General features: G+C 46.2%; 1 protein-coding gene and 2 pseudogenes across 1 annotated transcript in view; 1 reads left to right on the top strand and 2 right to left on the bottom strand.

The window, feature by feature from the left end:
* The window catches only part of URB1 (URB1 ribosome biogenesis homolog), a 219,669-nt gene that overhangs the window by 34,080 nt on the left and 158,383 nt on the right, over nucleotides 1–27,206 (bottom strand). The window contains exons 24-28 of the mRNA XM_063956398.1: nucleotides 26,801–26,987; nucleotides 19,415–19,473; nucleotides 10,283–10,476; nucleotides 767–877; nucleotides 165–228 (exon numbers count right to left, since the gene is read on the bottom strand). Coding sequence (XP_063812468.1) covers nucleotides 165–228; nucleotides 767–877; nucleotides 10,283–10,476; nucleotides 19,415–19,473; nucleotides 26,801–26,987 — 615 coding nt within the window. The remainder of the gene's footprint in view (nucleotides 1–164; nucleotides 229–766; nucleotides 878–10,282; nucleotides 10,477–19,414; nucleotides 19,474–26,800; nucleotides 26,988–27,206) is intronic.
* Nucleotides 5,137–5,256, bottom strand: LOC135051494 (5S ribosomal RNA; annotated as a pseudogene).
* On the top strand, nucleotides 6,690–6,809 carry LOC135051493 (5S ribosomal RNA; annotated as a pseudogene).

The raw sequence follows: 27,206 nt of genomic DNA, 5'->3' as shown, positions 1-27,206 counted from the left end.
ATTACATCATTGTGCACAAGAAGGGATATCCCTAAAAATGGACTGTTGGGGTGCCTTACAGACTGCGTTTGGGAACCACTAGCTTAGTGAATAAATGGCATCTTCAAAATGGCTGCCTTCACGCAACATACAAGACCAGTGCTCTTTACATCTCACATGGTTACCTGAAATCTGCGAGGCTCACGTTGTTCTGCTCATAGGCCTGCAGCAAGAAGAGTATTTTTTGGTCTGAAATGGAAAAATATATATATGATCAGTGGTTAAGTGGACCAAATGCCTACTTTACTGAAGTAGGGGTCTATGTATTAAGCCGTGGAGAAAGATAAAGTGGACGGAGATAAAGTACCAGCCAATCAGCTCCTAATGGCCATGTTACAGGCTGGGTATGAAAAATGGCAGCTAGGAGCTGGTTGGCTAGTACTTTATCTCTGTCCACTTTATCACTTCTCCAGGCTTAATACATCTGACCCATAAGGCGAGATTAAAAATGTATTCCGTCGGCAGCCACTAGATGGTGCCCAGAGATATTCAATTGTAGCTCCGTTCGGGTGAGATGGCTGCTGGTGTCTGCATTTCAGCTTGCACCCCTGGGGGGTGGCGAGCTGAAGTGCGCGAAAAGTGACCCGTTTGGGAGCCCAAACAGCATTATTTGCGAGAGCCGCACCAAAAAACCCCCAACTGAATGGTGCCCCGCGATCTCCCGTCACTTTATTTGTGCATAGTGACTTTAAGATATACAACAGACCACTGCACTTTTTTACATCACCTGTCATGCTGAGACTGGCTCCATAGGCACCAAGTAAAGCAACAAAATGGTTTCTGTCACAGACAGATGGACATTTGCCGACTATACATCTCAGGAGATCCACCAACTTTTCTGAAAGATAAAACATAGCATCACAAGTTTTTATTAAATTTTGGCAATCACATAAGGCGTACGGGAACTTAATCAGTGTCTGATTAGTAACAAAAGAAAAAGGTAGATTGCATGTTAACAATAACAAAGCTGCTTTCACACATGAAGAACAAAATGGCGTCCTACCTCCATTTCCTGTCATACAGAGAGCATGGGTACAGTCCATCTGCCCACTTCCCCATCATGCAGCTCTCCGAATCAAGGTAAACTGTGAAGGCGGTGTAGCATGATGGGAGTTGGGAAATGACTAGGGCTTGCGGTTGCTAGCCCCTAACACCTACGAGTACCAGTAGATCATTGGGTTGACTAGAAATAAGTAGACGGCACAATAGGTCGACATGTAGTAGGTCGACTGGGTAAAAAGCTCAACAAGGTCAGTATGAAAAAATAGACATCACAAAAGGCTGACATGTAGAAAAGGTCGACATGGAAATGGTCGCCACAAAAAAGGTTGACAAGTTTTGTTGTAGGTTTAACCACATGTAAGCCAAATTACTGGAAATGTGTACGCTCGCCATGCTTCGGGCACGGCTAATATTCCCAAACGTAGTCTGTGTAGATGGTAAAAGATTTTTAAAAAACTTGTGTCGACCATATCTGTCTGTCTGTGACTCCTCCCCCTTTCCAGCACCTGATACATAATTATCTCCAGGAATGACCGAGCAACTACCATTGTTTGTCTGCTTGTGTGCGAGAGGCATTGAATGGGAGCAGTATTTGAAAGGCATGCTGTTCCTTGTAGTGCCAATGGGAGATCATGGGGGTGGCTCCTGGGTAAATTCGCTCTCTGTCTGGATATGTTTTAGTAATAGCCTTTATCATGAGGCCTACTGTGACAAATTACATGGTCCTATGTGGGCACTGCTATTATGTAGTATTAGGACTGCCGATATCAGAAAAGCCGTGAAGTGGCTCAGCAGCTAAACATGTGTTTGCAAACGTGTAACTAATTCTCTGAATTTCTATTACAAGATAGGTTCAGGTATGGTTACAGGTAATTTTTAGTGTGCTGAAGAGAAATGTAGGGGTGGGATTTGCAACCCCCCCCCCCCCCCCCCCCCCACCACCACCACCACCACCACCACCACCTCTCTGTCTGTTTGACCATTGTCATGTCAACTATTTGAACCCGACGACCATAAGCACTGTCGACTTTTTACTTGTCGACATCTTGACCATGTCAACCTTAAGCACCTGTCGACCTAATGCATGTCACCCATATGGGATTGAACTATTGGCTGTCGGCCTATCACCCGGTACCCATGAGTGACACAGCTTCACCATGCATAAGAAAATAGGAATTTAATACCTACCGGTAATTCCTTTTCTCATAGTCCGTAGGGAATACTGGGATGGTCTTAATACCATGGGGTATAGATGGGGTCCATTGGAGCCTGGCACTTTAAAATTCTTCAGAGTGTGATGGCTCCTCCCCTCTATGCCCCTCCTGCAGACTCAGTCTAGGAAAACTATGCCCGAGGAGACGGACATACTTTGAGAGAAGGAAAATAGACAAGAAAAGTGGTGAGAACCGAACCAGCACACAACACAACAAGAGGATAGCCATGCTAACCACAACTTGAAACAAGGGACAGCAACAGCAGACCCAACCAAGAAATACAAGAATAAAGCTTGCAGGAAAACAAACGAAGCACAGAGGCGGGCGCCCAGTATCCCCTACGGACTACGAGAAAAGGAATTACCGGTAGGTATTAAACTCCTATTTTCTCTAACGTCTTAGGGGACACAGGGATGGTCCTTAGTACCATGGGGAAGTCACAAAGCTTCCAGACCGGGTGGGAGAGTGCTGGGACCCCTGCAAAACAGAGTGACCAAACTGAAGGTCCTCTTTAGCCAAGAGGACTTGTAAAACTTGACAAATGTGTTCGAACCAGACCAAGTAGCTGCTCCGCACAACTGTAAAGCCGAGACACCACGGGCAGCCGCCCATGAAGAACCCACCGACCGTGTTGAGTGGGCCTGAACAGATCTCGGTAGCGGCAAGGCTGCTGAAGAGTAAGCATGTTGGATTGTCAGACGGATCCAACGAGCAATGGACTGCTTTGAAGCAGGACATCCAATTTTGGTAGCGTCAGTGAACAAAAAGCGAGTCAGATTTCCTGTGATGAGCCGTCCGCTTAACATAAATCTTCAAAGCCCGAACCACGTCCAGGGACTTTTGCGTAACTGACGAGTCAGACACCAAGGGAACCACTATCGGCTGATTGATGTGAAACACCGAAACCACCTTAGACAAAAACTGCAGGCGAGTCCTGAGCTCTGCTCTATCCTCGTGTAACACCAGATAAGGGCTCTTACAGGATAAGGCCCCCAAATTAGATATACGCCTTGCAGAGGCCATGGCCAATAACACTACAGTCTTCCAAGTCAAATACTTCATGTTCACCCTAAGTAATTATTCAAACCAATCCAATTGGAGAAAGGTCAGGACCAAATTGAGATCCCACGGAGCCGTGGGAGGCACAAAGGGCGGTTGAATACGTAGGACACCATTCAAAAACGTCTGGACCTCTGGGATCACAGCCAACTGCCGTTGGAAGAAAATAGACAAGGCCGAGATCTGAACTTTAATGGAGAGTAAACGTAGGCCCATATCCAAACCTACTTGTAGGAAGAGTAAGAACCGGCCAAGATGAAAATCTACAGTAGAATACTATCGACCCTCACACCAAGAAACATATTTCTTCCATATGCGGTGATCATGTTTAAAATGTTACCACCTTCCTGGCCTGGACCATAGTCGAGATAACCTTGGCAACAAGCCCTTTCCTGGCTAAAATCTCCCTTTTAACCTCCATGACGTCAAACGAAGCCGCGGTAAGTCTGGATAGACGAACGGCCCTTGCTGAAGATCTTCTTAAAGCGGCAGAGGCCATGTGGCTCCTCGAGGGACATGGCCAGGAGGTCCGCATACCAAGCCCTGCGAGGCTAATCTGGGGGAATGAGAATTACCTGAACGCTTTCCCGTTTTAGTCTTTTGAGAACTCTGGGAATGAGAGGAAGTGGAGGGAACAGATAGACGAACTGGTAAACCCACGGCGCCGTCAGAGTGTCCACCGCTACAGCCTGTGGATCCCTCGTCCTGGAGCAGTAGCGATGCGCCTTCTTGGTGAGGTGAGAAGCCATCATGTCGATCAGTGGGCTGCCCCACCGTTGAACCAACAGTTGAAACACCTGCGGGTGAAGGCCCAACTCTCCCGGGTGCAGATCGTGTCTGCTGATGAAGTCCGCTTCCCAGTTCTCCACTACCGGAATGAATATGTGGCCCTGCTTTTGCTCCACCCTTTTGGTTTATGTACGCCACCGTCGTGGCGTTGTCCGACTGGACCTGTATGGCCTGATGTTGAAGGAGGTAAGAGGCTTGCAGAACAGCATTGTAAATCGCCCGGAGTTCCAGAATGTTTATCAGGAGAGAAGCATCTTGGGGCAACCACCTTCCCTGAAACTGAGACCCTTGCGTCACAGCCCGCCAACCGCAGAGGCTTGCATCCGTTGTCAACAGAATCCATGACTGAATTCTGAACTGTCGGTCCTCCACTAGGTGGGAGATCTGCAACCACCATAGAAGGGAGATCCTTGCCTTTGGGAAAGGGATATCCTCTGGTGCATGTGGAAATGTGACCCTGACCACTTGTCCAGCAGGTCTAACTGGAACGAACCAGCATGGAATCTTACGTACTGAATAGCCTCGTAGGAGGCCACCATCTTTCCTAGTAGGCGGATGCAATGATAAGAAACAAAGGAGAAAAGAAGACTCTTTTGTGGGTGCACTCTTGAATAATTTGTAGTATTGAAAAAGAGATGGTTAAAAATTATTAAATTTTTATTCATGTAACACAATAAAACATAAAGTAGTTGGACACATATTATGGAGAAAAACACATATAAAAGTAATAAACCAATAATGCCAATCAATATTGGATAGTAATGGTGAGCTGTCCAGGTTAGATCACGTTTACAATGAAACAATAGGTCCACAACTTAGACTCCAAGATCTGCCTGTGATAGAAAAATATCTGATATAAGCTATACACAACCTAACTGCTTCGATAGGTGGTGGATGAGCAACTCTAAATATATTTAATGAAGATTAATGAGTCGGATCACTGATTATCTGGTAGGAGAGGGAAAAGAGAAGAATGTGATAGAAAAGATGAATCTGCTGTCAGCGTTAGACATAGAGCATGAATGCCCGAAATTTTCTACTACACCGAGTATTCCTCAAAAGTCTCCTATTTGAGTACTGACCCAGCCCAACACTGATTAGCTTCCAAGATCGGTATGGGTTCGGGCGTTTCCAGTGTGGTATGATAGTAGAAACAATATACCGATAACCTTGTGCTCTAGAATCACTGATGAGAGTTCACGAAAATCTGGGAAGAATAAGAATGGGTGAGGGGCCCTGGGAGAAGAGCTAAGAAGGAGGATCTGCTGCCATTGTTAGACAAGGAAATCCCTGAATCAATGGTGAGAGTCCCGAATGATAGCGAAAGTAAAGAACAACACAGAGATAAGTGGGATTTGATACAGAGGAACAATCAATTTTGATGATAAATTTATAACTGTGTATGATGTGTACCGATTATGGAGTACATATGAAGTATACACTCCGTGTGGAGTACACACATGGGCATACACCGTCCGTTGAGCAGCGTAATAAAGAATAATGATAAAAAATATTTTTCTGATGAAAGACTGCAATCTGTATGCAAAGTGATAACAGGTGGTGAATATCAGATAATGATGAGGTTATCAGGTGAAATTACCTTGTAATGAAAGGAGGATTGAAAACCTCGAACTTCCAAAGGTACTGGTTTTATGTAAATGAATAAACATTTATGCACATTATATTGGATACAAATGAGTAACCAATAATGGTCTACAAAAAGATATATACCAAGTTGGTAAAATATACACCAAATATAATGACAAAAGGTATTCTTTCTCTCCTAAAAATAGTAACTGTAGGGAAAGCTGTATATGTAAAAAATCCCCTCCGTATAAACCGAGGATGAAAACAGTGCTCTGGCCAGAATAAATATACTAATCATAGAATATATATATATATATATATTTTGGCATAAACTTGATAAGCAATATAGCACAAGTGGCACTTAAACTCCGCAGTGTAAAGATAATGACAAGATAAATTCAGTTAATGGAATATTAAGTACTATTAGCAGACAGTTCTGATAAAGATAATAGGTGTCAAAATGATATAAGAACACCCATGAGGTTGCGGCCTCAATCGATAGGTCCGTAATGACTCTCAAGTGCCGCCTTGGAATAGTGACATGTGTACGGGTAATGAGTACTGATATTACCCGTAAATGTGGGAGAGCTGGTCGCTCGGTGCCTCGCAGTGAAGAGAAAAGCTCTAGTTACGAGTGTCACTGTGCTATGTGCCGGTCTGGTTCAACGTCGGATACTGCACGGCGGACGAAGTCTCTGGTTCACAGGTTGTTGAAAGCCGCTGTCCTGGTTGCAGCTACGGCGCAGGCAGGAGGTTGGAGATGTGGACGGTCCTGGACAGCCCGGGGTCGGAAGACGCGTTTCGCCCGTTCGCCGGGCTTGGTTACTTTCGCTATCATTCGGGACTCTCACCATTGATTCAGGGATTTCCTTGTCTAACAATGGCAGCAGATCCTCCTTCTTAGCTCTTCTCCCAGGGCCCCTCACCCATTCTTATTCTTCCCAGATTTTCGTGAACTCTCATCAGTGATTCTAGAGCACAAGGTTATCGGTATATTGTTTCTACTATCATACCACACTGGAAACGCCCGAACCCATACCGATCTTGGAAGCTAATCAGTGTTGGGCTGGGTCAGTACTCAAATAGGAGACTTTTGAGGAATACTCGGTGTAGTAGAAAATTTCGGGCATTCATGCTCTATGTCTAACGCTGACAGCAGATTCATCTTTTCTATCACATTCTTCTCTTTTCCCTCTCCTACCAGATAATCAGTGATCCGACTCATTAATCTTCATTAAATATATTTAGAGTTGCTCATCCACCACCTATCGAAGCAGTTAGGTTGTGTATAGCTTATATCAGATATTTTTCTATCACAGGCAGATCTTGGAGTCTAAGTTGTGGACCTATTGTTTCATTGTAAACGTGATCTAACCTGGACAGCTCACCATTACTATCCAATATTGATTGGCATTATTGGTTTATTACTTTTATATGTGTTTTTCTCCATAATATGTGTCCAACTACTTTATGTTTTATTGTGTTACATGAATAAAAATTTAATAATTTTTAACCATCTCTTTTTCAATACTACAAATTATTCAAGAGTGCACCCACAAAAGAGTCTTCTTTTCTCCTTTGTTTCTAAATGTTTCACACTGACTCAGGGTGCACCACCAAATATAACTATTATTGGAAAAGTTTACCTTCTCCTATTCTATTATTGTATTTTGGTAATTATTAATATCCAGCCTTATACTCTCCTGTGCGGTATACCCCCTATATACAACGGATGCAATGATAAACAGAGACCTTGCGTGGTTTCAGAACGGATCGGACCATAGACTGGATTGTCCAGGCTTTATCCATAGGCAGGAACACTTTCTGAGACACCCTGTCCAGTCTCATCCCCATGAACTGAAACCTCTGCAAAGGTTCCAGGTGTGATTTTTGTCGATTGAGAATCCACCCGTAACTTGTGAGAAGTCGCATAGTCAGGTTGATGCTTTCCAACAACAGAGTTCTGAACACAGCTTTTATGAGGAGTACGTCCAAGTACGGGACGATGTTCACCCTCAACACGCAGAGTTGCAACATAATCTCTGCCATTACCTTCGTGAACACTCACAGTGCCATGGAGAGACCAAAAGGCAAGGCCCGAAACTGGACGTAATTGTCCTGCAGCGCAAATCTGAGGTAAGCCTGATAAGGCGGCTAGATCAGGAAATGATCCATAGATTTTTTTAAACACTTGACTTACCTGCCTGGCAGTAGCCAGTTCAGATGATATGTTAGACACACTGGTGTATTTATAATGGGTGCAGTGTGTGCGGTGCACATGGGCCCTCTGGTGACCAGGGGGGCCCACACCGCACATCCATTAATAGAAATACTTACCCTCCGGAGTCCCGCGGCGCAGCAGCAGAGCTGCCAAAATCATTGGGAAAATGGCGTGGCACCATTTTCCCAGTGTTTCACGCATACGCAGTAGGTAAATCACTGGGAAAATGTCAGCCGTGTCACTTTCCCGGAGATATGCGCATGCGCTGTAGACCCCGGGGACAGCGCTAGGGTCCAGAGTCTACACAGCGCTGCCGGCTAGAGAGGAGGGGGCACAGCCGGAGCCTACACATGGGCCGCCTCCTCTCTAGAAACGCCCATGGTTAGACATCATCCCTTTAATTGAATCCAGCCATTATGGTTCCTGTGTGCTGCTTCCATGTGAAGGGAGACTGCAGAGTACACAACAGAGACCCACAGCACCGACTACCCAAAGCGCCCTTATGCCACCATGTGAACAAGGAACCCGCTAACCGGGCCCCCGATTCCTGTACTCACCACACCAGCGTGTTCAGCTCTGTTAGGGGTGGCGGAATGCTGGGGGCGAGCGAAACCACAGCTCAGGAGCTATGTCCTGTCAGCAGGTATCCAGACCATTAACCCTTCAAGAGGTTGGTTCGGTATCCCCTCCCCCCCTAAGTCCCAGGACACAGGCAGACTGGTGCCAGCCAGTGCTGCCTGAAAACAAACTAAAATAAAGTTTTGAAGAAAACTCTCTGGAGCTCCAGAGAATGCACCCGGCTCCTTAGGCACATTTTTCTAAACTGAGTCTGCAGGAAGGGCATAGAGGGGAGGAGCCAGCACACACTGAAGAATTTTTAAAGTGCCAGGCTCCAATGGACCCCATCTATACTCCATGATACTAAGACCATCCCAGTATCCCCTAGGACGTTAGAGAAAAGTGGGGAAGCATGACAAATTTTTGACCAGTAACAGAAAACCTAAAATCAGGACAGTTAGAAGGTACAGCATGGTGCTGTATGCTTTTCCAGGGGATGTAGTTAAAATCAGAATCCCGTTGGATCTCAGAGGGAAGTATGGGAGGTTAGGGTTAGGCACTAAAGGGAGTGTTAGAGTTAGGCTACGGGTTAGATTTGTGGGTCACTACATCCAAGTTAACACCTTCATACAAGCTGCGACCGGGTTAACCCGGCAAGAACTCTGGTTTCTGCAGCGGTGTGAAAGGGGTTTTAGGGTTAGGCTGCAGAAGGGGAAGGGTTAGGGTGAAAATACTTACCGGGATCCGCTGAATTCTGGCCGTCAGCACTGACTGTCGGGATCCCAACTGCCAGCACTTCACACCCAATGCTTTTCCAGGGCAGAATATGCATACCCAGGCTTTAATGTTTTTTTGTCTTTGCCAGTTAAACATATTGTAACATGACTTGAGGACCAGGCAATATTTTTTAAGCTTATGTATGCACTCTCGCCAATAGCTCAAGACACAGAGCAAAGTGTAACCAGCAACGCTACACAGTTGTAGAACACTACTGTAATTTGTCAGTTATCCAAATTAAGCGTCAAAAGTGTCTTTTTACATTTTTAGAAATAAATGGACAACAAAAGACAACAAACTCTTCTACAGCACAGTAAGTCTTGTGTTTATTTTGAACTCTAATATAGGTAGCATGTCTAGCCTGGGGACACCTGTACAGGTTAGAAGGGAGAGGGTTTTTTTGTTTTTTTTTTTGGGGGGGGGGGGGGGGGGGGGGGGGGAGTTATTTTTATTTTTATATTATGGCATCCCCCGCTATACCTGAATAGACATTGAGGGAGACGTCAAACATTTTTATTACACATTTGTTCTATCTGCAGCCATTGCAGAGGGGGCTTACTGTACAATGCCACTGTACTGGTATAGCCACGAGCTAACCGTCTCTCCGGGTGTGCCACTGTTCTCAGCAACGGGCAGCAGCCATTTCTATGAGCCGTAAAAAGCCAGTGGGCGGGCGTCGTGGGTTAATAAGCCGCAGGCAGCACTAATAGTTACACAGCTTTTTCCTCAAAACACTTTATGTTCACTGCTAGGACTGCAACACAAATTACTGTCACATCAAGAAGTCAGATACACACATTATGTTCAATTGGCGAAGTGCTATATCTAAGGTCATGGTGATCTAGGTACGCAGTAGGGCAGCCATCGCCATGGGGACGCAATGACAGACACAGGAAAGGAGCAGGCACAGGCCTCGCGATGAGACGCATGATGGTAACGGAACAGCTTTTCCATAATCCAGCGGTCACCCTGCACATAGAATTTCACACAGTTCTCGGATGGAGCTGCTGCAACATAAACACAGAGAGACCCGTACCTCGAATGTCACTGCATGCGTTCTCCTCCTCTCTCGATCTCAGGAAACAGGGCAGGAACAGAGAGTGCTGTGTTACCATCATGTGGATAACAGGTAACTGCACCAGGTTCTTCGTGCAGGGACCCTCTGTATCGTACCACTGTTCAATTCCAGTAAGCAGAGCTTCCAAGAATGCACAGTCCTTAAAGCGATACCTTTGGACAATAACACACAAAAAGGTTACAAATAAAACAAAGTTCTTCCTTAAAAGCCATGGTTTTGTTGCCTTACACCTTATTTTACCATCTCGTTAGACACCTATTAAGCAGGACTGACGGACTGTTCTCTCACACAAGTGGTGGTAGATATTTATACAGTATCTCTAGCTTATGCTGAACTACAACTGACATAATGCTCCCCCATACCCTGTAATGCAGAGTCAGATCTGGTGTTGGCAAGCTAGGGTATCTCCTCATAGAACCTCAGATCAGTGCCCAGGACAGATACATAGTGGATAAATCACAATTTTATCATTCAACAGTTTCCAGCTTCAGGCGCACACATTAGATTATAAAGTGCCAAATAATGTAATTTGATAGCAGTGGCAGACAATGTCTCCTCATATTCCAATTTCTCTATGTGATTCGTAGGCGAATTGGGCAGCACAGACTGTGTAATAGTTACTGCCTCACAGCACTGAAGTCTTGAGTTCAACTCCCAAATGGCCCTAACTGTGTGGAATTTGTATGCTCTCTCCGTAATTGCTTAGGTTTCCCATGGATACTCTGGTTTCCTCCAACACTTCATCTCCTGGTCCAGATGGGGTTCTTATGGAGCGTAACTCAGAGCTAGCAAGGCCCTTTTATTTGATTTTCTATGATTCAATTACATCAGGCATGATAACAAAGGACTGGTGTATATCAGATAGTGCTCCGTATTTTTAAAAATACTTAAAAAGGGAATTAAAACTCATCCCGGTAACTATAGACCGGTAAGTTTGATATCTATAGTGGGGAAAAATAAGATTTTAAACCTACCAGTAAATCTTTTTCTCCTAGTACGTAGAGGATGCTTGGGACTCCGTAAGGACCATGGGGTATAGACGGGCTCCGCAGGAGACATGGGCACTCTAAAGACTTTAGGATAGAATGGGTGTGCACTGGCTCCTCCCTCTATGCCCCTCCTCCAGACCTCAGTTAGAGAAACTGTGCCCAGAGGAGACGGACAGTACGAGGAAAGGATTATTGTTAATCTAAGGGCAAGATTCATACCAGCCCACACCATCCACACCGTATAACCTGGAATATACGCAACCAGTTAACAGTATGAACAAAACAGTATCAGCCAACGACTGATCTTAACTGTAACATAACCCTTATGTAAGCAACAACTATATACAAGTCTTGCAGAAATATGTCCGCACTGGGACGGGCACCCAGCATCCTCTACGGACTAGGAGAAAAAGATTTACCGGTAGGTTTAAAATCTTATTTTCTTTTACGTCCTAGAGGATGCTGGGGACTTCGTAAGGACCATGGGGATTATACCAAAGCTCCAAACCGGGTGGGAGAGTGCGGATGACTCTGCTGCACCGATTGAGCAAACATGAGGTCCTCATCAGCCAGGGTATCAAACTTGTAGAATTTTGAAAAAAAGTGTTTGAACCCGACCAAGTAGACGCTGGGCAAAGCTGTAAAGCCGAGACGCCTCAGGCAGCCGCCCAAGAAGAACCCACCTTCCTAGTGGAATGGGCCTATACCGAATTTGGTACCGGCAATCCAGCCGTAGAATGAGCCTGCTGAATCGTGTTACAGATCCAGCGAGCAATAGTCTGCTTAGAAGCAGGAGCGCCAACTTGTTGGGCTGCATACAGGACAAACAGAGCTTCTGTTTTCCTAATCCGAGCCGTCCTGGCTACGTAAATTTTTAAGGTCCTGACTACATCAAGGGATTTGGAATCCTCCAAGTCTCCCGTAGCCACAGGCACCACAATAGGTTGTTTCATATGAAACGATGACACCACCTTAGGTAAAAATTGAGGACGAGTCCTCAACTCTGCTATATCCACATGGAAAATTAGATAGGGGCTCTTATGAGACAAGGCCGCCAATTCGGACACCCGCCTTGCAGATGCCAAGGCCAACAACATGACCACCTTCCAAGTGAGAAATTTTAATTCAACCGTTTGAAGAGGCTCAAACCAGTGAGATTTTAGGAACCGTAACACCACGTTAAGGTCCCATGGTGCCACTGGGGGCACAAAAGGGGGCTGGATGTGTAGCACTCCCTTTACAAAAGTCTGGACTTCTGGGAGAGAAGCCAATTCTTTCTGGAAGAATATAGATAGGGCCGAAATCTGTACCTTAATGGAGCCTAACTTTAGGCCCATATCTACTCCTGTCTGTAGAAAGTGGAGAAACCGGCCCAAGTGGAAATCTTCCGTAGTAGCATTCTTGGCTTCACACCAAGAAACATACTTCCTCCGGATACGGTGATAATGTTTCGCCGTCACCTCCTTCCAAGCCTTTATCAGAGTAGGGATGACTTCTTCTAGAATACCCTTCCCAGCTAGGATTCGGTGTTCAACCACTATGCCGTCAAACGTAACCGCGGTAAGTCTTGGAAAACGCAGGGCCCCTGTTGCAACAGGTCCTCCCTGAGAGGAAGAGGCCATGGATCTTCTGTGAGCAGTTCCTGAAGATCTGAGTACCAGGCCCTTCGAGGCCAATCTGGAACAATGAGTATTGTCTGTACTCTTTTTTGTCTTATGATTCTCAGTATTTTTGAGATGAGAGGAAGAGGAGGGAACACATAGACCGACTGAAACACCCATGGTGTCACCAGGGCGTCCACCGCTACTGCCTGAGGGTCCCTTGACCTGGCACAATACCTCCGAAGCTTCTTGTTGAGGCGTGACGCCATCATGTCTATTTGAGGAAGTCCCCAAAGACTTGTTATCTCTGCAAAAACTTCTTGATGAAGTCCCCACTCTCCTGGATGGAGATCGTGTCTGCTGAGGAAGTCTGCTTCCCAGTTGTCCACTCCTGGAATGAATACTGCTGACAGAGCACTTACGTGATTTTCTGCCCAGCGCAAAATCCTGGTGGCTTCCGCCGTTGCCACTCTGCTCCTTGTCCCGCCTTGGCGGTTTACATGAGCCACGGCTGTGACATTGTCTGATTGAATCAGAACCGGTAGGTCGCAAAGAATATTCTCCGCTTGTCGTAGGCCGTTGTATATGGCCCTCAATTCCAGTATGTTGATGTGTAGACAAGCTTCCTGGCTTGACCACAGTCCTTGAAAATTCCTTCCTTGTGTGACTGCTCCCCATCCTCGGAGGCTCGCGTCCGTGGTCACCAGAACCCAGTTCTGAATGCCGAACCTGCGACCCTCTAGAAGGTGAGCACTCTGCAGCCACCACAGGAGAGACAACCTGGCCCTGGGGGACAGGGTTATTTTCTGATGTATTTGAAGATGGGACCCAGACCACTTGTCCAGAAGGTCCCACTGAAAAGTCCTTGCATGAAACCTGCCGAAGGGGATGGCCTCGTAGGTCGCCACCATTTTCCCCAGTACTCGAGTGCATTGATGGACTGACACTCTTTTCGGTTTTAACAGGTCTCTGACCATGTTCTGTAGTTCCTGGGCTTTTTCCATCGGGAGAAAAACCCTCTTTTGTTCTGTGTCCAGAATCATGCCTAAGAAAGACAGCCAAGTCGTTGGAACAAACTGTGACTTTGGTAGATTTAGAATCCAGCCATGTTGCTGTAGTACTCTCAGGGAGAGCGCCACGCTTTTCTGCAATTGTTCCTTTGATCTCGCTTTTATCAGGAGATCGTCCAAGTACGGGATAATTGTGACTCCTTGCCTGCGCAGGAGCACCATCATTTCCGCCATTACCTTGGTGAACACCCTCGGGGCCGTGGAAAGCCCAAACGGCAACGTCTGAAACTGGTAATGACAGTCCTGTACAGCGAAACGTAAGGTATGCCTGATGAGGATATATGGGGACGTGAAGGTATGCATCCTTTATGTCTAGTGACACCATAAAATCCCCCCCTTCCAGGCTGGAGATAACTGCCATGAGTGATTCCATCTTGAACTTGAACCTTTTTAAGTACAGGTTCATGGATTTTAAGTTTAGTATGGGTCTGACCGAGCCATCCGGTTTCGGGACCACAAATAGGGTTGAATAGTACCCTTTTCCCTGATTTATTAGGGGAACCTTGATAATCACTTGCTGTTGACACAGCTTTTTAATTGCAGCTAAAACTATCTCCCTCTCTGGGGGAGAAGCTGATAAAGCCGATTTGAAGAATCGGCGAGGAGGCACGTCTTCGAATTCCAGCTTGTAGCCTTGGGATACTATTTCCATCGCCCAAGGATCCACGTCCGACTGACCCCAGACGTGGCTGAAGAGTCGAAGACGTGCCCCCACCGGTGCGGACTCCCTCAGTGGAGCCCCAGAGTCATGCGGTGGATTTAGTAGAAGCCGGGGAGGACTTCTGTTCCTGGGAACTGGCCGTAGCAGGCATTCTTTTCCCTCTACCCTTACCTCTGGCAAGGAAGGAAGAGCCCCGACCTCTTCTGGACTTATGCGACCGAAAGGACTGCATCTGATACTGTGGGGTTTTCTTTTGCTGTGGGGGAACATAAGGCAAAAAAGTAGATTTACCCGCGGTAGCTGTGGAAACCAGGTCCGCAAGACCTTCCCCAAATAAAACCTCACCCTTGTAAGGTAAAACTTCCATATGCCTCTTTGAGTCGGCATCACCCGTCCATTGGCGGGTCCACAGTGCTCGCCTAGCCGAGATCGCCATGGCGTTGGCCCTGGAACCTAGTAGCCCGACGTCGCTCTGAGCGTCTCTCATATATAAGACTGCCTCTTTGATGTGACCTAAGGTCAACATAATGGTATCCTTATCTAGGGTATCAATATCAGCTGACAAGGTATCTGTCCAAGCTGCTACCGCACTACAAACCCAAGCCGATGCTATTGCCGGTCTGAGCAAAGCACCCGTATGTGTATAAATTGATTTTAAAGTTGTTTCCGGTCTGCGATCAGCAGGATCCTTGAGGGCTGCCGTGTCTGGAGACGGTAGCGCCACCTTCTTGGATAAGCGCGTCAAAGCCTTGTCCACCCTGGCGAGGATTCCCACCTTACCCTGTCCTGTGCAGGGAAAGGATACGCCATAAGAATTCTTTTGGGAATCTGCAGTTTTTTGTCTGTAGTTTCCCAAGCTTTTTCAAATAATGCGTTCAGCTCATGAGATGGGGGAAATGTTACCTCAGGTTTATTTTCCTTAAACATGTGTACCCTCGTGTCAGGGACAGAGGGATCATCTGTGATATGCAAAACATCTTTTATTGCAATAATCATATAATGAATACTTTTGGCCACCCTTGGGTGTAACCTTGCATCATCGTAGTCAACACTGGAGTCAGAATCCGTGTCGGTATCAGTGTCTGCTATTTGGGATAGGGGACGTTTTTGAGACCCTGAGGGGCCCTGTGACACCGTTAAAGCCATGGATTGACTCCCTGTATTATCCCTGGACTCTGCTTTGTCTAATCTCTTATGTAACAAAGTCACATTTGAATTTAAAACATTCCACATGTACAACCAATCAGGTGTCGGCATTGCCGACGGAGACACCACAATCATCTGCTCCACCTCCTCCCTAGATGAGCCTTCCGGTTCAGACATGCCGACACACGCGTACCGACACCCCCACACACACAGGGATTGTATTTTTATGGAGACAGTTCCCCCAATAAGGCCCTTTGGAGAGACAGAGAGAGAGAGTATGCCAGCACACACCCAGCGCTGACGACACTGGAAACAAATTCCCAGAAAAAAAACCCAGCGCTTTTATATAATTATATAGATATATCTATACACTCACTGCGCCTTACAAGTGCCGCCCCCCTCTTATTTGCCCTCTGTCACCGTGTTCAGCAAGGGAGAGTCCGGGGAGCCAGCGTCTGCAGTGTGCTGTGGAGAAAATGGCGCTAGTTAGTGCTGAGGGAACAAGCTCCGCCCCCTCATCGGCAGGCTTCGGTCCCGCTCAAATTATTTAAACTGGCAGGGGTTTATTAATATACTGCCTCCGCAGTATCTACTTTCTATGCCAGTGTCCCTTGAGGTTAATAAATCTGCCCAGGGCGCCCCCCCTGCGCCCTGCACCCGTACAGTGCCTGCTGTATGTGAACTATGTGGGAGCAATGGCGCGCAGCGTTACCTCAGTGAAGATCATGAAGTCTTCTTTCTTCTCATACTCACCCGGCTTCTATCTTCCGGCTCTGTGAGGAGGACGGCGGCGCGGCTCTGGGACGAACGGCGAGGGTGAGACCTGCGTTCCGACTCCCTCTGGAGCCAATGGTGTCCAGTAGCCTAAGAAGCAGAGCCTATCATTAAAGTAGGTCTGCTTCTCTCCCCTCAGTCCCATGATGCAGGGAGCCTGTTGCCAGCAGTGCTCCCTGAAAATTAAAAACCTAACAAAAGTCTTTTTCAGAGAAACTCAGGAGAGCTCCCCTGCAGTGCATCCAGTCACCTCTGGGCACAGGATCTAACTGAGGTCTGGAGGAGGGGCATAGAGGGAGGAGCCAGTGCACACCCATTCTATCCTAAAGTCTTTAGAGTGCCCATGTCTCCTGCGGAGCCCGTCTATACCCCATGGTCCTTACGGAGATCCCCAGCATCCTCTAGGACGTAAGAGAAATATTGAACGGTATAATAAGGGATAGCATACAAGAGTATTTGGAGACCTCCAAGGTTATTAATAGGAATCAGCATGGTTTTGAGAGGGACAGGTCATGTAAAACTAACTTAATAAGCTTCTACGAGAAAGTGAGCGATAATATTGATCAGGGTAAAGCAGTGGATGTGGTCTATTTAGATTTTGCTAAAGCCTTCAACACACTGCCACATACGAGATTAATTTTCAAATTAAGAGAGCTTGGTTTAGGAAACACTGTCTGTACTTGGGTAAGTAATTGGCTGGATAACAGGGAACAGTCAGTGGTTATTAATGGTATGTTCTCTGACTGGACCTCAGTGCTCAGTGGAATACCGCAGGGTTCAGTACTCGGGCTATTACTGTTTAACATTTTTATAAATGACCTAGCAGTGGGACTGGAAAGCTCAGTGTCAATTTTCGCAGATGATACTAAACTATGTAGAGTAGTTAATTCAGACGAGGATGTGGGGTCTCTATAGAATGACTTATTTAAACTGGTGATTTGGGCAGACAAATGGAGAAGGAGGTTCAATATAGAAAAATGTAAAGTTATGCACCTTGGGACTAAGAACAATCGGGCAGCCTATAAATTAAACCGGGATAATGGTGGGGAAATCGGTAGTTGAAATAGATTTGGGGGTGCATTGATAATAGACTAATGGGCCCTACACACTTGTCGACCCGCCGCCAAGCTGCCCGACGACCAATACGGCTGGCGGGTGACCCGCATGCTAATATGAACGAGATTGTCTATATTGGCATGCATGTATAAACGACACGGCACCAGCGATGAACGTGAGCTGGGCCGCGTATCGTTCATCGTTGGTGCTTCCACACTGAACGATATGAACGAGTTCTCGTTCATTAATGAACGAGAACGTTCATAAATGAACGAGAACGTTCATATCATTCAGTGTGATCTTCCAGTGTGTAGGGCTCATTAGTAGCAGTGCTCAATGTCAAAGTGCAGCAACAAAAGCAAATAAGTTGTTAGCATGCCTAAAACGGGGAATGGAGACAAAGGATGAGAGTGTAACCCCGCCATTGTACAAATCATTGGTGCGTCCGCACCTGGAATATTGTGTACAGTTCTGGGCACCACAGTACAAAAAATATATCTTGGAACTTAAAAGGGTTCAGAGGTGAGCCACCAAAATGGTTAAGGGGTTAGAGGCACTGGATTATGAGGAAAGGCTTACTAGGTTAGATATGTTTACACTAGAAAAGAGGCGGCTGAGAGGGGACGTTATTAATATTTACAAATACATAAAGGGTCAATACAAGGATCTATCAGGCGATTTGTTTGTCGAAAAATCGCTACACAGGACACCCTCTGAGGTTAGAAGAGAGAAATTTCATTCACAATGAATGAAATGGTACTTCACAGTAGGTGCAGTAAATATTTGGAATTCTCTGCCAGAGAAGGTAGTAATGGTGGACTCAGTCAATATGTTTCAAAATGTATTCGATAAATACCTAGCTGAAAGAAATATCTAAGGATATAGTATTTAAAGGAAGAGAATTTTAGAAAGAGCATAAATAATTGTTATTTAGACTTACAAACATAACTTCATCTGAGTCACTATAGTTACAAACAGATTAGTGTAATAATTATAATACAGGTTTAGCCTGATGGACATTTTGTCCTTTTCAACCTCATTAACTATGTTAGTACTGTATGTGTGCATGTGGTAGGGAATATAGATTGTAAGCTCCACTGGAGCAGGGACTGATGTGAATGGCTAAATATCCTACGTAAAGCTAAATATAATAAACGGAAATAAACTGGTAATAAATAACTCTCTGCACCTGAAGCGGTATTATTGGTAGTCAATAACTGACAGTAAATGCGGAGACTTAGTCGCATAACCCAGCAGAGAGAGACACCCGCTCTGGGCCAACTCATGGGTGTCCCATTACTGAGGCGTTACATGCTGTTACACCGTCCTAGTAAATATATAGGCTGCATTTTAATGGCGCTGCGCTTCTGTTCCAAAACGTAACCCCCAAACGTGGCCTTCCCACCAGTGTTCTGAATTCATTTCACCAGTAAGTACTTGTTCATCTCCTATTGTAGACAAGCAAATGTTATATTGTGTTTGGGGACATGCAGGGATATTTCTTTAGTACCATGTTGAAATAGATAATTTTTTAGGTTATGTTATTTATCTAGAGAAAAACTGTGCCATCATTTTACCCCACCGGTATACACCGCCACTATAATACACCAACTATTTCCATTACATGCTACCCAGTAACACTGTGTAATTGCTTTATTACCCTCATACTTGTCTAATAAATAGATTGGCGTCTGGTGCAGATCAAAAGAAAACAATTCACATCACAAATAAAAATGCATGCAGAACGTTACCAGATCAGATAGGAAATGAAAAGTAATCTGTACAGAACTCACTTCAGTCCGGCTTTCACTAGACTGTTCCACTCAGCGGGGATGTCTGCTCTGACAGAAAGCTGCAGATACAGAAGACGCACCGGGTAATATGAATAGGGCTTCAATTTCCTTACCAGAAACGCATGAAAATCCTAATCTTAATCTATAAATAATTCCTAACTACATGCCTGGGACATGCCTTGTATAGATGTGTCCTCATACCGCACATCTAGCTTCAATACGCCATGCAGTGCGACATGCCTGGCGTGAGTGAGCCGCCAGATCCCGTGCAACTCAGCTAACGTCAGGCGTTCCTTTTTGCCGAAAATGCATCTCAGCTGCAATGCGGCTAGGGTGCACGAGGAGACTGTGACGATTAATTTGATATACATATTTGCCCTCTTACATCTTTGCTCCATGCGCTACAAGTCACGTCACACATAATACGTTAATGCCATGTGATTCGGTAGCACAGAGCGTCGTTTTTGTGATAAAATGGGTATTAGTCACAAAGTAACGCAAGAGGACGCACGAGCAGCTTCTGTTAACTAAAATGATATGCAACATTCCTATATTCTGTGTGTGACTGACTGTATTTGCATACAAAATGTTATGTCACACTGTGTTCCTGGAAAAATAAGATTTTAAACCTACCGGTAAATCTTTTTCTCCTAGTCCGTAGAGGATGCTGGGGACTCCGTAAGGACCATGGGGATAGATGGGCTCCGCAGGAGACATGGGCACTAAGAAAGAACTTTAGGTATGGGTGTGCACTGGCTCCTCCCTCTATGCCCCTCCTCCAGACCTCAGTTAGAGAAACTGTGCCCAGAGGAGACGGACAGTACGAGGAAAGGATTTGTTAATCCAAGGGCAAGATTCATACCAGCCCACACCATTCACACCGTATAACTAGGAATATACGAACCAGTTAACAGTATGAAACAACACGTCATCAGACCGAGAATGATAAAAAAACTGTAACATAACCCTTATGTAAGCAAAAACTATGTACAAGTCTTGCAGAAGTAGTCCGCACTTGGGACGGGTGCCCAGCATCCTCTACGGACTAGGAGAAAAAGATTTACCGGTAGGTTTAAAATCTTATTTTCTCTTACGTCTTAGAGGATGCTGGGGACTCCGTAAGGACCATGGGGATTATACCAAAGCTCCCAAACGGGCGGGAGAGTGCGGATGACTCTGCAGCAACGACTGAGCAAACAGGAGGTCCTCCTCAGCCAGGGTATCAAACTTGTAGAACTTTGCAAAAGTGTTTGAACCCGACCAAGTAGCAGCTCGCCACAACTGCAATGCCGAGACCCCTCGGGCAGCCGCCCAAGAAGAGCCCACCTTCCTAGTGGAATGGGCCTTAATCGATTTTGGTAACGGCAATCCAGCCATTGAATGAGCCTGCTGAATCGTGTTACAGATCCAGCGAGCAATAGTCTGCTTTGAAGCAGGAGCGCCAACCCTGTTGGCAGCATACAAGACAAACAGTGCTTCTGTTTTTCTGACCCTAGCCGTTCCAGCTACGTAAATTTTCAAAGCCCTGACCACATCAAGGGACTCGGAATCCTCAAAGTCTCGCGTAGCCACAGGCACGACAATAGGTTGGTTCATATGAAAAGATGAAACCACCTTAGGCAAGAATTGAGGACGGGTCCGCAATTCCGCTCTATCAATATGGAAAACCAGATAGGGGCTTTTATGAGACAAAGCCGACAATTCCGACACTCGCCTAGCCGAAGCCAAGGCTAACAACATGACCACTTTCCAAGTGAGATATTTTAATTCCACTGTTTTAAGTGGTTCAAACCAGTGCGACTTAAGGAAACTCAACACCACGTTAAGGTCCCAAGGCACCACCGGAGGTACAAAAGGAGGCTGAATATGCAGCACCCCCTTCACAAAAGTCTGTACTTCTGGGAGAGAAGCTAATTCTCTCTGAAAGAAAATGGATAGGGCCGAAATCTGAACCTTAATGGAGCCTAATTTTAGGCCCAAATTCACTCCAGTTTGTAGGAAGTGAAGGAAACGGCCCAGATGGAATTCTTCCGAAGGAGCATTCCTGGCCTCACACCAAGAAACATACTTTCGCCATATACGGTGATAATGTTTAGCTGTCACGTCCTTCCTAGCCTTTATCAGAGTAGGAATGACCTCAACCGGAATGCCCTTTTCCACTAGGATCTGGCGTTCAACCGCCATGCCGTCAAACGCAGCCGCGGTAAGTCTTGGAACAGACAGGGCCCCTGTTGTAACAGGTCCTGTCTTAGAGGAAGAGGCCACGGATCTTCTGTGAGCATTTCCTGCAGATTCGGATACCAGGCCCTTCGCGGCCAATCTGGAACAATGAGAATTGTCTGTACTCCTCTTTTTCTTATTATTCTGAACACCTTGGGGATGAGAGGAAGAGGAGGAAACACATAGACCGACTGGAACACCCACGGTGTCACTAGGGCGTCCACTGCCACCGCCTGAGGGTCTCTTGACCTGGTGCAATACTTCTGTAGTTTTTTGTTTAGGCGGGACGCCATCATGTCTATCTGGGGCAGGCTCCACTGACTTGCAATCTGTGCGAAGACTTCCTGATGAAGTCCCCACTCTCCTGGATGTAGATCGTGTCTGCTGAGGAAATCTGCTTCCCAGTTGTCCACTCCCAGAATGAACACTGCTGACAGCGCGCCTACATGATTTTCCGCCCAGCGAATAATTCTGGTGGCTTCCGCCATTGCCACTCTGCTCCTTGTGCCGCCTTGGCAGTTTACATGAGCTACTGCGGTGATGTTGTCTGACTGGATCAGAACCGGTAGGTCGCGAAGCAAAGTCTCCGTTTGACGAAGGCCGTTGTATATGGCCCTCAGTTCCAGGACGTTGATGTGGAGACAAGTCTCTTGACTTGACCAAAGACCTTGGAAGTTTCTTCCCTGTGTGACTGCTTCCCAACCTCGGAGGCTCGCGTCCGTGGTCACCAGAACCCAGTCCTGGATGCCGAATCTGCGACCCTTCAGAAGGTGAGCACTCTGCAGCCATCACAGGAGAGACACCCTGGCCCTGGGAGACAGGGTGATCAACTGATGAATCTGTAGATGTGACCCGGACCACTTGTCCAGTAGGTCCCATTGGAAGGTCCTCGCATGGAACCTGCCGAAAGGAATGGCATCGTAAGATGCCACCATCTTTACCAGGACTCGAGTGCAGTGATGCACCGACAACTGTTTTGGCTTCAATAAGTCCCTGATCAGAGTCATGAGTTCCTGGGCCTTTTCTATCGGAAGATAAACCCTTTTCTGGTCCGTATCCAGAATCATGCCTAAGAAGGTCAAACGAGTCGTAGGAACCAACTGTGACTTCGGGATATTGAGAAACCAGCCGTGTTGCTGTAACACCTTCAGTGAAAGTGACACGCTGTTCAACAACTGCTCTCGTGATCTCGCTTTTATGAGGAGATCGTCCAAGTATGGGATAATTGTGACACCCTGCTTGCGCAGGAGCACCATCATTTCCGCCATTACCTTGGTGAAAATCCTCTGGGCCGTGGAAAGCCCAAACGGCAACGTCTGAAATTGGTAATGACAATCCTGTACCACAAATCTCAGGTACGCCTGATGAGGTGGATATATGGGAACATGAAGGTATGCATCCTTTATGTCCAAGGATACCATAAAATCCCCCCCTTCTAGGCTGGCGATGACCGCTCTGAGCGATTCCATCTTGAACTTGAACCTTTTCAAGTATAGGTTCAAGGATTTTAAATTTAAAATGGGTCTGACCGAACCGTCCGGTTTCGGGACTACAAATAGGGTTGAGTAATATCCCCTCCCTTGTTGTAGCAGGGGAACTTTGATCACCACCTGTTGAAGACACAATTTTTGAATTGCATTTAAAACTATATCCCTTTCTGGGGGAGAAGCTGGTAGGGCCGATTTGAAAAAACGGCGAGGAGGCAACTCTTCGAATTCCAGCTTGTAACCCTGGGAAACAATTTCTATTGCCCAGGGATCCACCTGTGAGTGAACCCAGATGTGGCTGAAAACTCGAAGTCGTGCTCCCACTTGGGCGGACTCGCTCAGCGGAGCCCCAGCATCATGCCGTGGAATTTGTAGAGGCCGGGGAGGACTTCTGCTCCTGGGAACTAGCTGTGGTTGGCAGCCTTTTCCCTCTGCCCTTACCTCTGGCAAGAAAGGATGATCCTCGTGCTCTCTTGTGTTTATTTGACCGAAAGGACTGCATTTGATAATGTGGCGCTTTCTTAGGCTGTGAGGGAATATAAGGCAAAAAATTTGATTTACCTGCCGTAGCAGTGGAGACCAGGTCCGAGAGACCTTCCCCAAACAATTCCTCACCCCTATAAAGGTAAAACCTCCATATGCCTCTGAGTCGGCATCACCTGTCCATTGCCGGGTCCATAGGACTCGTCTTGCAGAAATCGACATAGCGTTGACTCTAGAACCCAGCAGGACAATGTCTCTTTGAGCATCTCTCATATATAAGACAGCATCTTTAATATGACCCAGGGTTAATAAAATGGTATCCTTATCCAGGGTATCCAATTCCGTCGATAAGGTATCTGTCCACGCTGCAATAGCGCTACAACCCCAAGCCGACGCTATCGCCGGTCTGAGTAAAGTACCAGAATGTGTGTAAATGGACTTCAAAGTCGCCTCCTGCTTGCGATCAGCAGGATCCCTGAGGGTAGCCGTATCTTGGGATGGCTGCGCTACCTTTTTAGATAAGCGTGTCAACGCTTTGTCCACTCTAGGGGAGGATTCCCACCGTATCCTGTCCTTAGCCGGGAAAGGATACGCCATAAGAACCCTTTTGGGAATCTGCAGTTTCTTGTCTGGAGATTCCCAAGCTTTTTCACATAACTCGTTAAGCTCATGAGAGGGGGGAAAGGTTACCTCAGCTTTCTTCCCCTTAAACATGTGTACCCTCGTGTCAGGAACAGAGGGCTCATCAGTGATATGCAGTACATCCTTTATTGCAATAATCATATATTGAATATTTTTAGCCAATTTTGGCTGTAACTTTGCATCATCGTAGTCGACACTGGAGTCAGAATCCGTGTCGGTATCAGTGTCTACAATTTGGGATAGTGGGCGCTTTTGAGACCCCGAAGGTCCCTGCGACATAGGGGCAGGCAGGGGTTGACTCCCTGCCTGTTCCCTGGCTTCAACTTTGTCCAACCTTTTGTGCAATAAATTCACATTAGCACTTAAAATATTCCACATATTCACCCAGTCAGGTGTCGGTGTTGCCGACGGAGACACCACACTTATCTGCTCCACCTCCTCACTAGGAAAGCCTTCTACCTCAGACATGCCGACACACGCGTACCGACACACCACACACTCAGGGAAATCTCTTATCTGAAGACAGTTCCCCCACAAAGGCCCTTTGGAGAGACAGAGAGAGAGTATGCCAGCACACACCCAGAGCTAATGACCCAGGAAAAAAAACACTATATGTTTTATCCAGATAGCGCTGTAATATAAATTTTTTTGCCAATTATGTGCCCCCCCCCCTCTTCTTTAAAACCCTCTTTCACCGTGGTTAAGCAGGGGAGAGTCCGGGGAGCTTCCTCTCAGCGGTGTGGTGTGGAGAAAATGGCGCTGGTGAGTGCTGAGGAACAAGCTCCGCCCCCTCATCAGCGGGCTTCGGTCCCGCTTAAAATTTCAAAATATGGCGGGGGATCTCTCTTATATACAGTGCCCAGCCTGTATATAAGTTTATTGCCACCTGTGGAGGTCCATATTGCTGCCCAGGGCGCCCCCCCTGCGCCCTTACAGTGACTGCCGTTTGTGTGTGCTGTGTGGGAGCAATGGCGCACAGCGCTACCGCTGTGCGTTACCACAGTGAAGATCTGAAGTCTTCTGCCGCCTTTGATGTCTTCTTTCTTCACATACTCGCCCGGCTTCTATCTTCCGGCTCTGCAAGGAGGACGGCGGCGCGGCTCTGGGACGAACTGCGGGGTGAGACCTGCGTTATGTTCCCTCTGGAGCTAATGGTGTCCAGTAGCCTAAGAAACAGAGCCTAACATTAAAGTAGGTCTGTTTCTCTCCCCTCAGTCCCTCGCTGCAGGGAGTCTGTTGCCAGCAGGCTCCCTGAAAATAAAAAACCTAACAAATACTTTCTTTTTCAGGAAAACTCAGGAGAGCTCCCTGTAATGCACCCAGTCTCCTCTGGGCACAATAATAAACTGAGGTCTGGAGGAGGAGCATAGAGGGAGGAGCCAGTGCACACCCATACCTAAAGTTCTTTCTTAGTGCCCATGTCTCCTGCGGATCCCGTCTATCCCCATGGTCCTTACGGAGTCCCCAGCATCCTCTAGGACGTAAGAGAAATACTGTAACTTGGCATTTCGAATGCAGATGCAGCCGCAATAACACACAGAATATGCTGTATGCCATTCTTAGCAGCAGTATCTGCTTGTGCGTCCTATAGCATTACTTTGCGACTAAGAAGCATTTTCACAGCAAAAATAAAATAAAAAGACGCTAGGCGCTACAGAGTCCCGCCACGGCACAGCGCGACTTGAAGGGCTGTTTTAGCGTGACTGCAGAAAGGACGCAAGAGGACACATCTGTATGACACTTGTATATTGTGGGTAGCAGAGTCTGTACACGGAGTAGAACAGAACTTGTAGTGGAAAAAAGCTGCAGCTGCTACAATGTAGCACTTCGTGTACAGATTCAGAGACTCCGTCACACACAGATCAAATTAATGTGATATCATTAAATAAATTAATGTGTGATATCAAATTAATCAGCACACAGTCTAATCGTGCGTCCTAGTCATTGACACATCTTCAGCAAAAGAGACAACTGATGCTCGAATATTCTCACGTGACCTGGCGTTCTAAGAGCGGGCTGTTTGGTGTGACAGCAGCAAAGACGAATAAAGATACATCTGTATGAGAATAGCCAACCAGACTGCATTCACAAGTAATTCAAAGGGGAAGTGTTATTAACATAGAACACTACTATTTGCTGCTGTGGAGCCAATCATCGCGGAGCTCTGCCGTGCATTTAATTGACAACGTAACTAATCGCTTATTATATGTCTATTAAAGAATAACAATGCTGTTTTAAGTTACTGTAATAGAAACAAAAACAGAAATAGCTTTAGCATTTTCATACTAATACTCTTCTAGACCAGAACTAAATATCGCAGTCTGTCTGATCAAAAGCACCCAAGAAACAGGGCTACAATTTCCTTATTCCTAAATGTTATACCTAAATTGGTAACCGTTAATTACAGATAAATATAACTAAACAGCACAAAATACTACAACCACTTTGCCACGAACGCTTACAATAAATAGGAAAAAGTATTGGGCACCCTGCTTGTTAAAAGCGGTGGTTTGTGGAGATTAATAATTATGTTTTTTTTACATTATTTTACTACCATGAGATTCTTCAGGCGAGAGAGAAGGTTTATCTCCGCTTCCTGTGCCGCTTCCTCCGGTTCCTTGTGGGTGCCATATGTGGCAGTCAGACACTTCATACAGGCCGCCAGAAGAGCCGGCTGCCAAGAGCCAACATTCACCCCAGCACAGTCTGCAGCTTGTGACACACAGTCAGCCAGGGCCCATCTGGAAGTTAATTGATTAAGAGAATTTCTAAGCTTTAAAGCAGTTTGAGATACTTGATTTACAATTTAACAGCTAAATGACAACTAAAGTGCAAGACATTTGGTAACTGCTCAGTCCAATTAGTAATGTCATACAGGTGCATGAAAGGGAGGGGTTATTCTGAACAAACAAAAAGAGGATTTTTGTCTTACCTGTAAATCCATTTTTCGGAAGCCGTGG

The sequence above is a fragment of the Pseudophryne corroboree genome, chromosome 2, assembly GCF_028390025.1.
Source record: "Pseudophryne corroboree isolate aPseCor3 chromosome 2, aPseCor3.hap2, whole genome shotgun sequence".
NCBI classification, from domain to species: domain Eukaryota; kingdom Metazoa; phylum Chordata; class Amphibia; order Anura; family Myobatrachidae; genus Pseudophryne; species Pseudophryne corroboree.
This window is presented reverse-complemented; position numbering and strand designations above follow the sequence as displayed.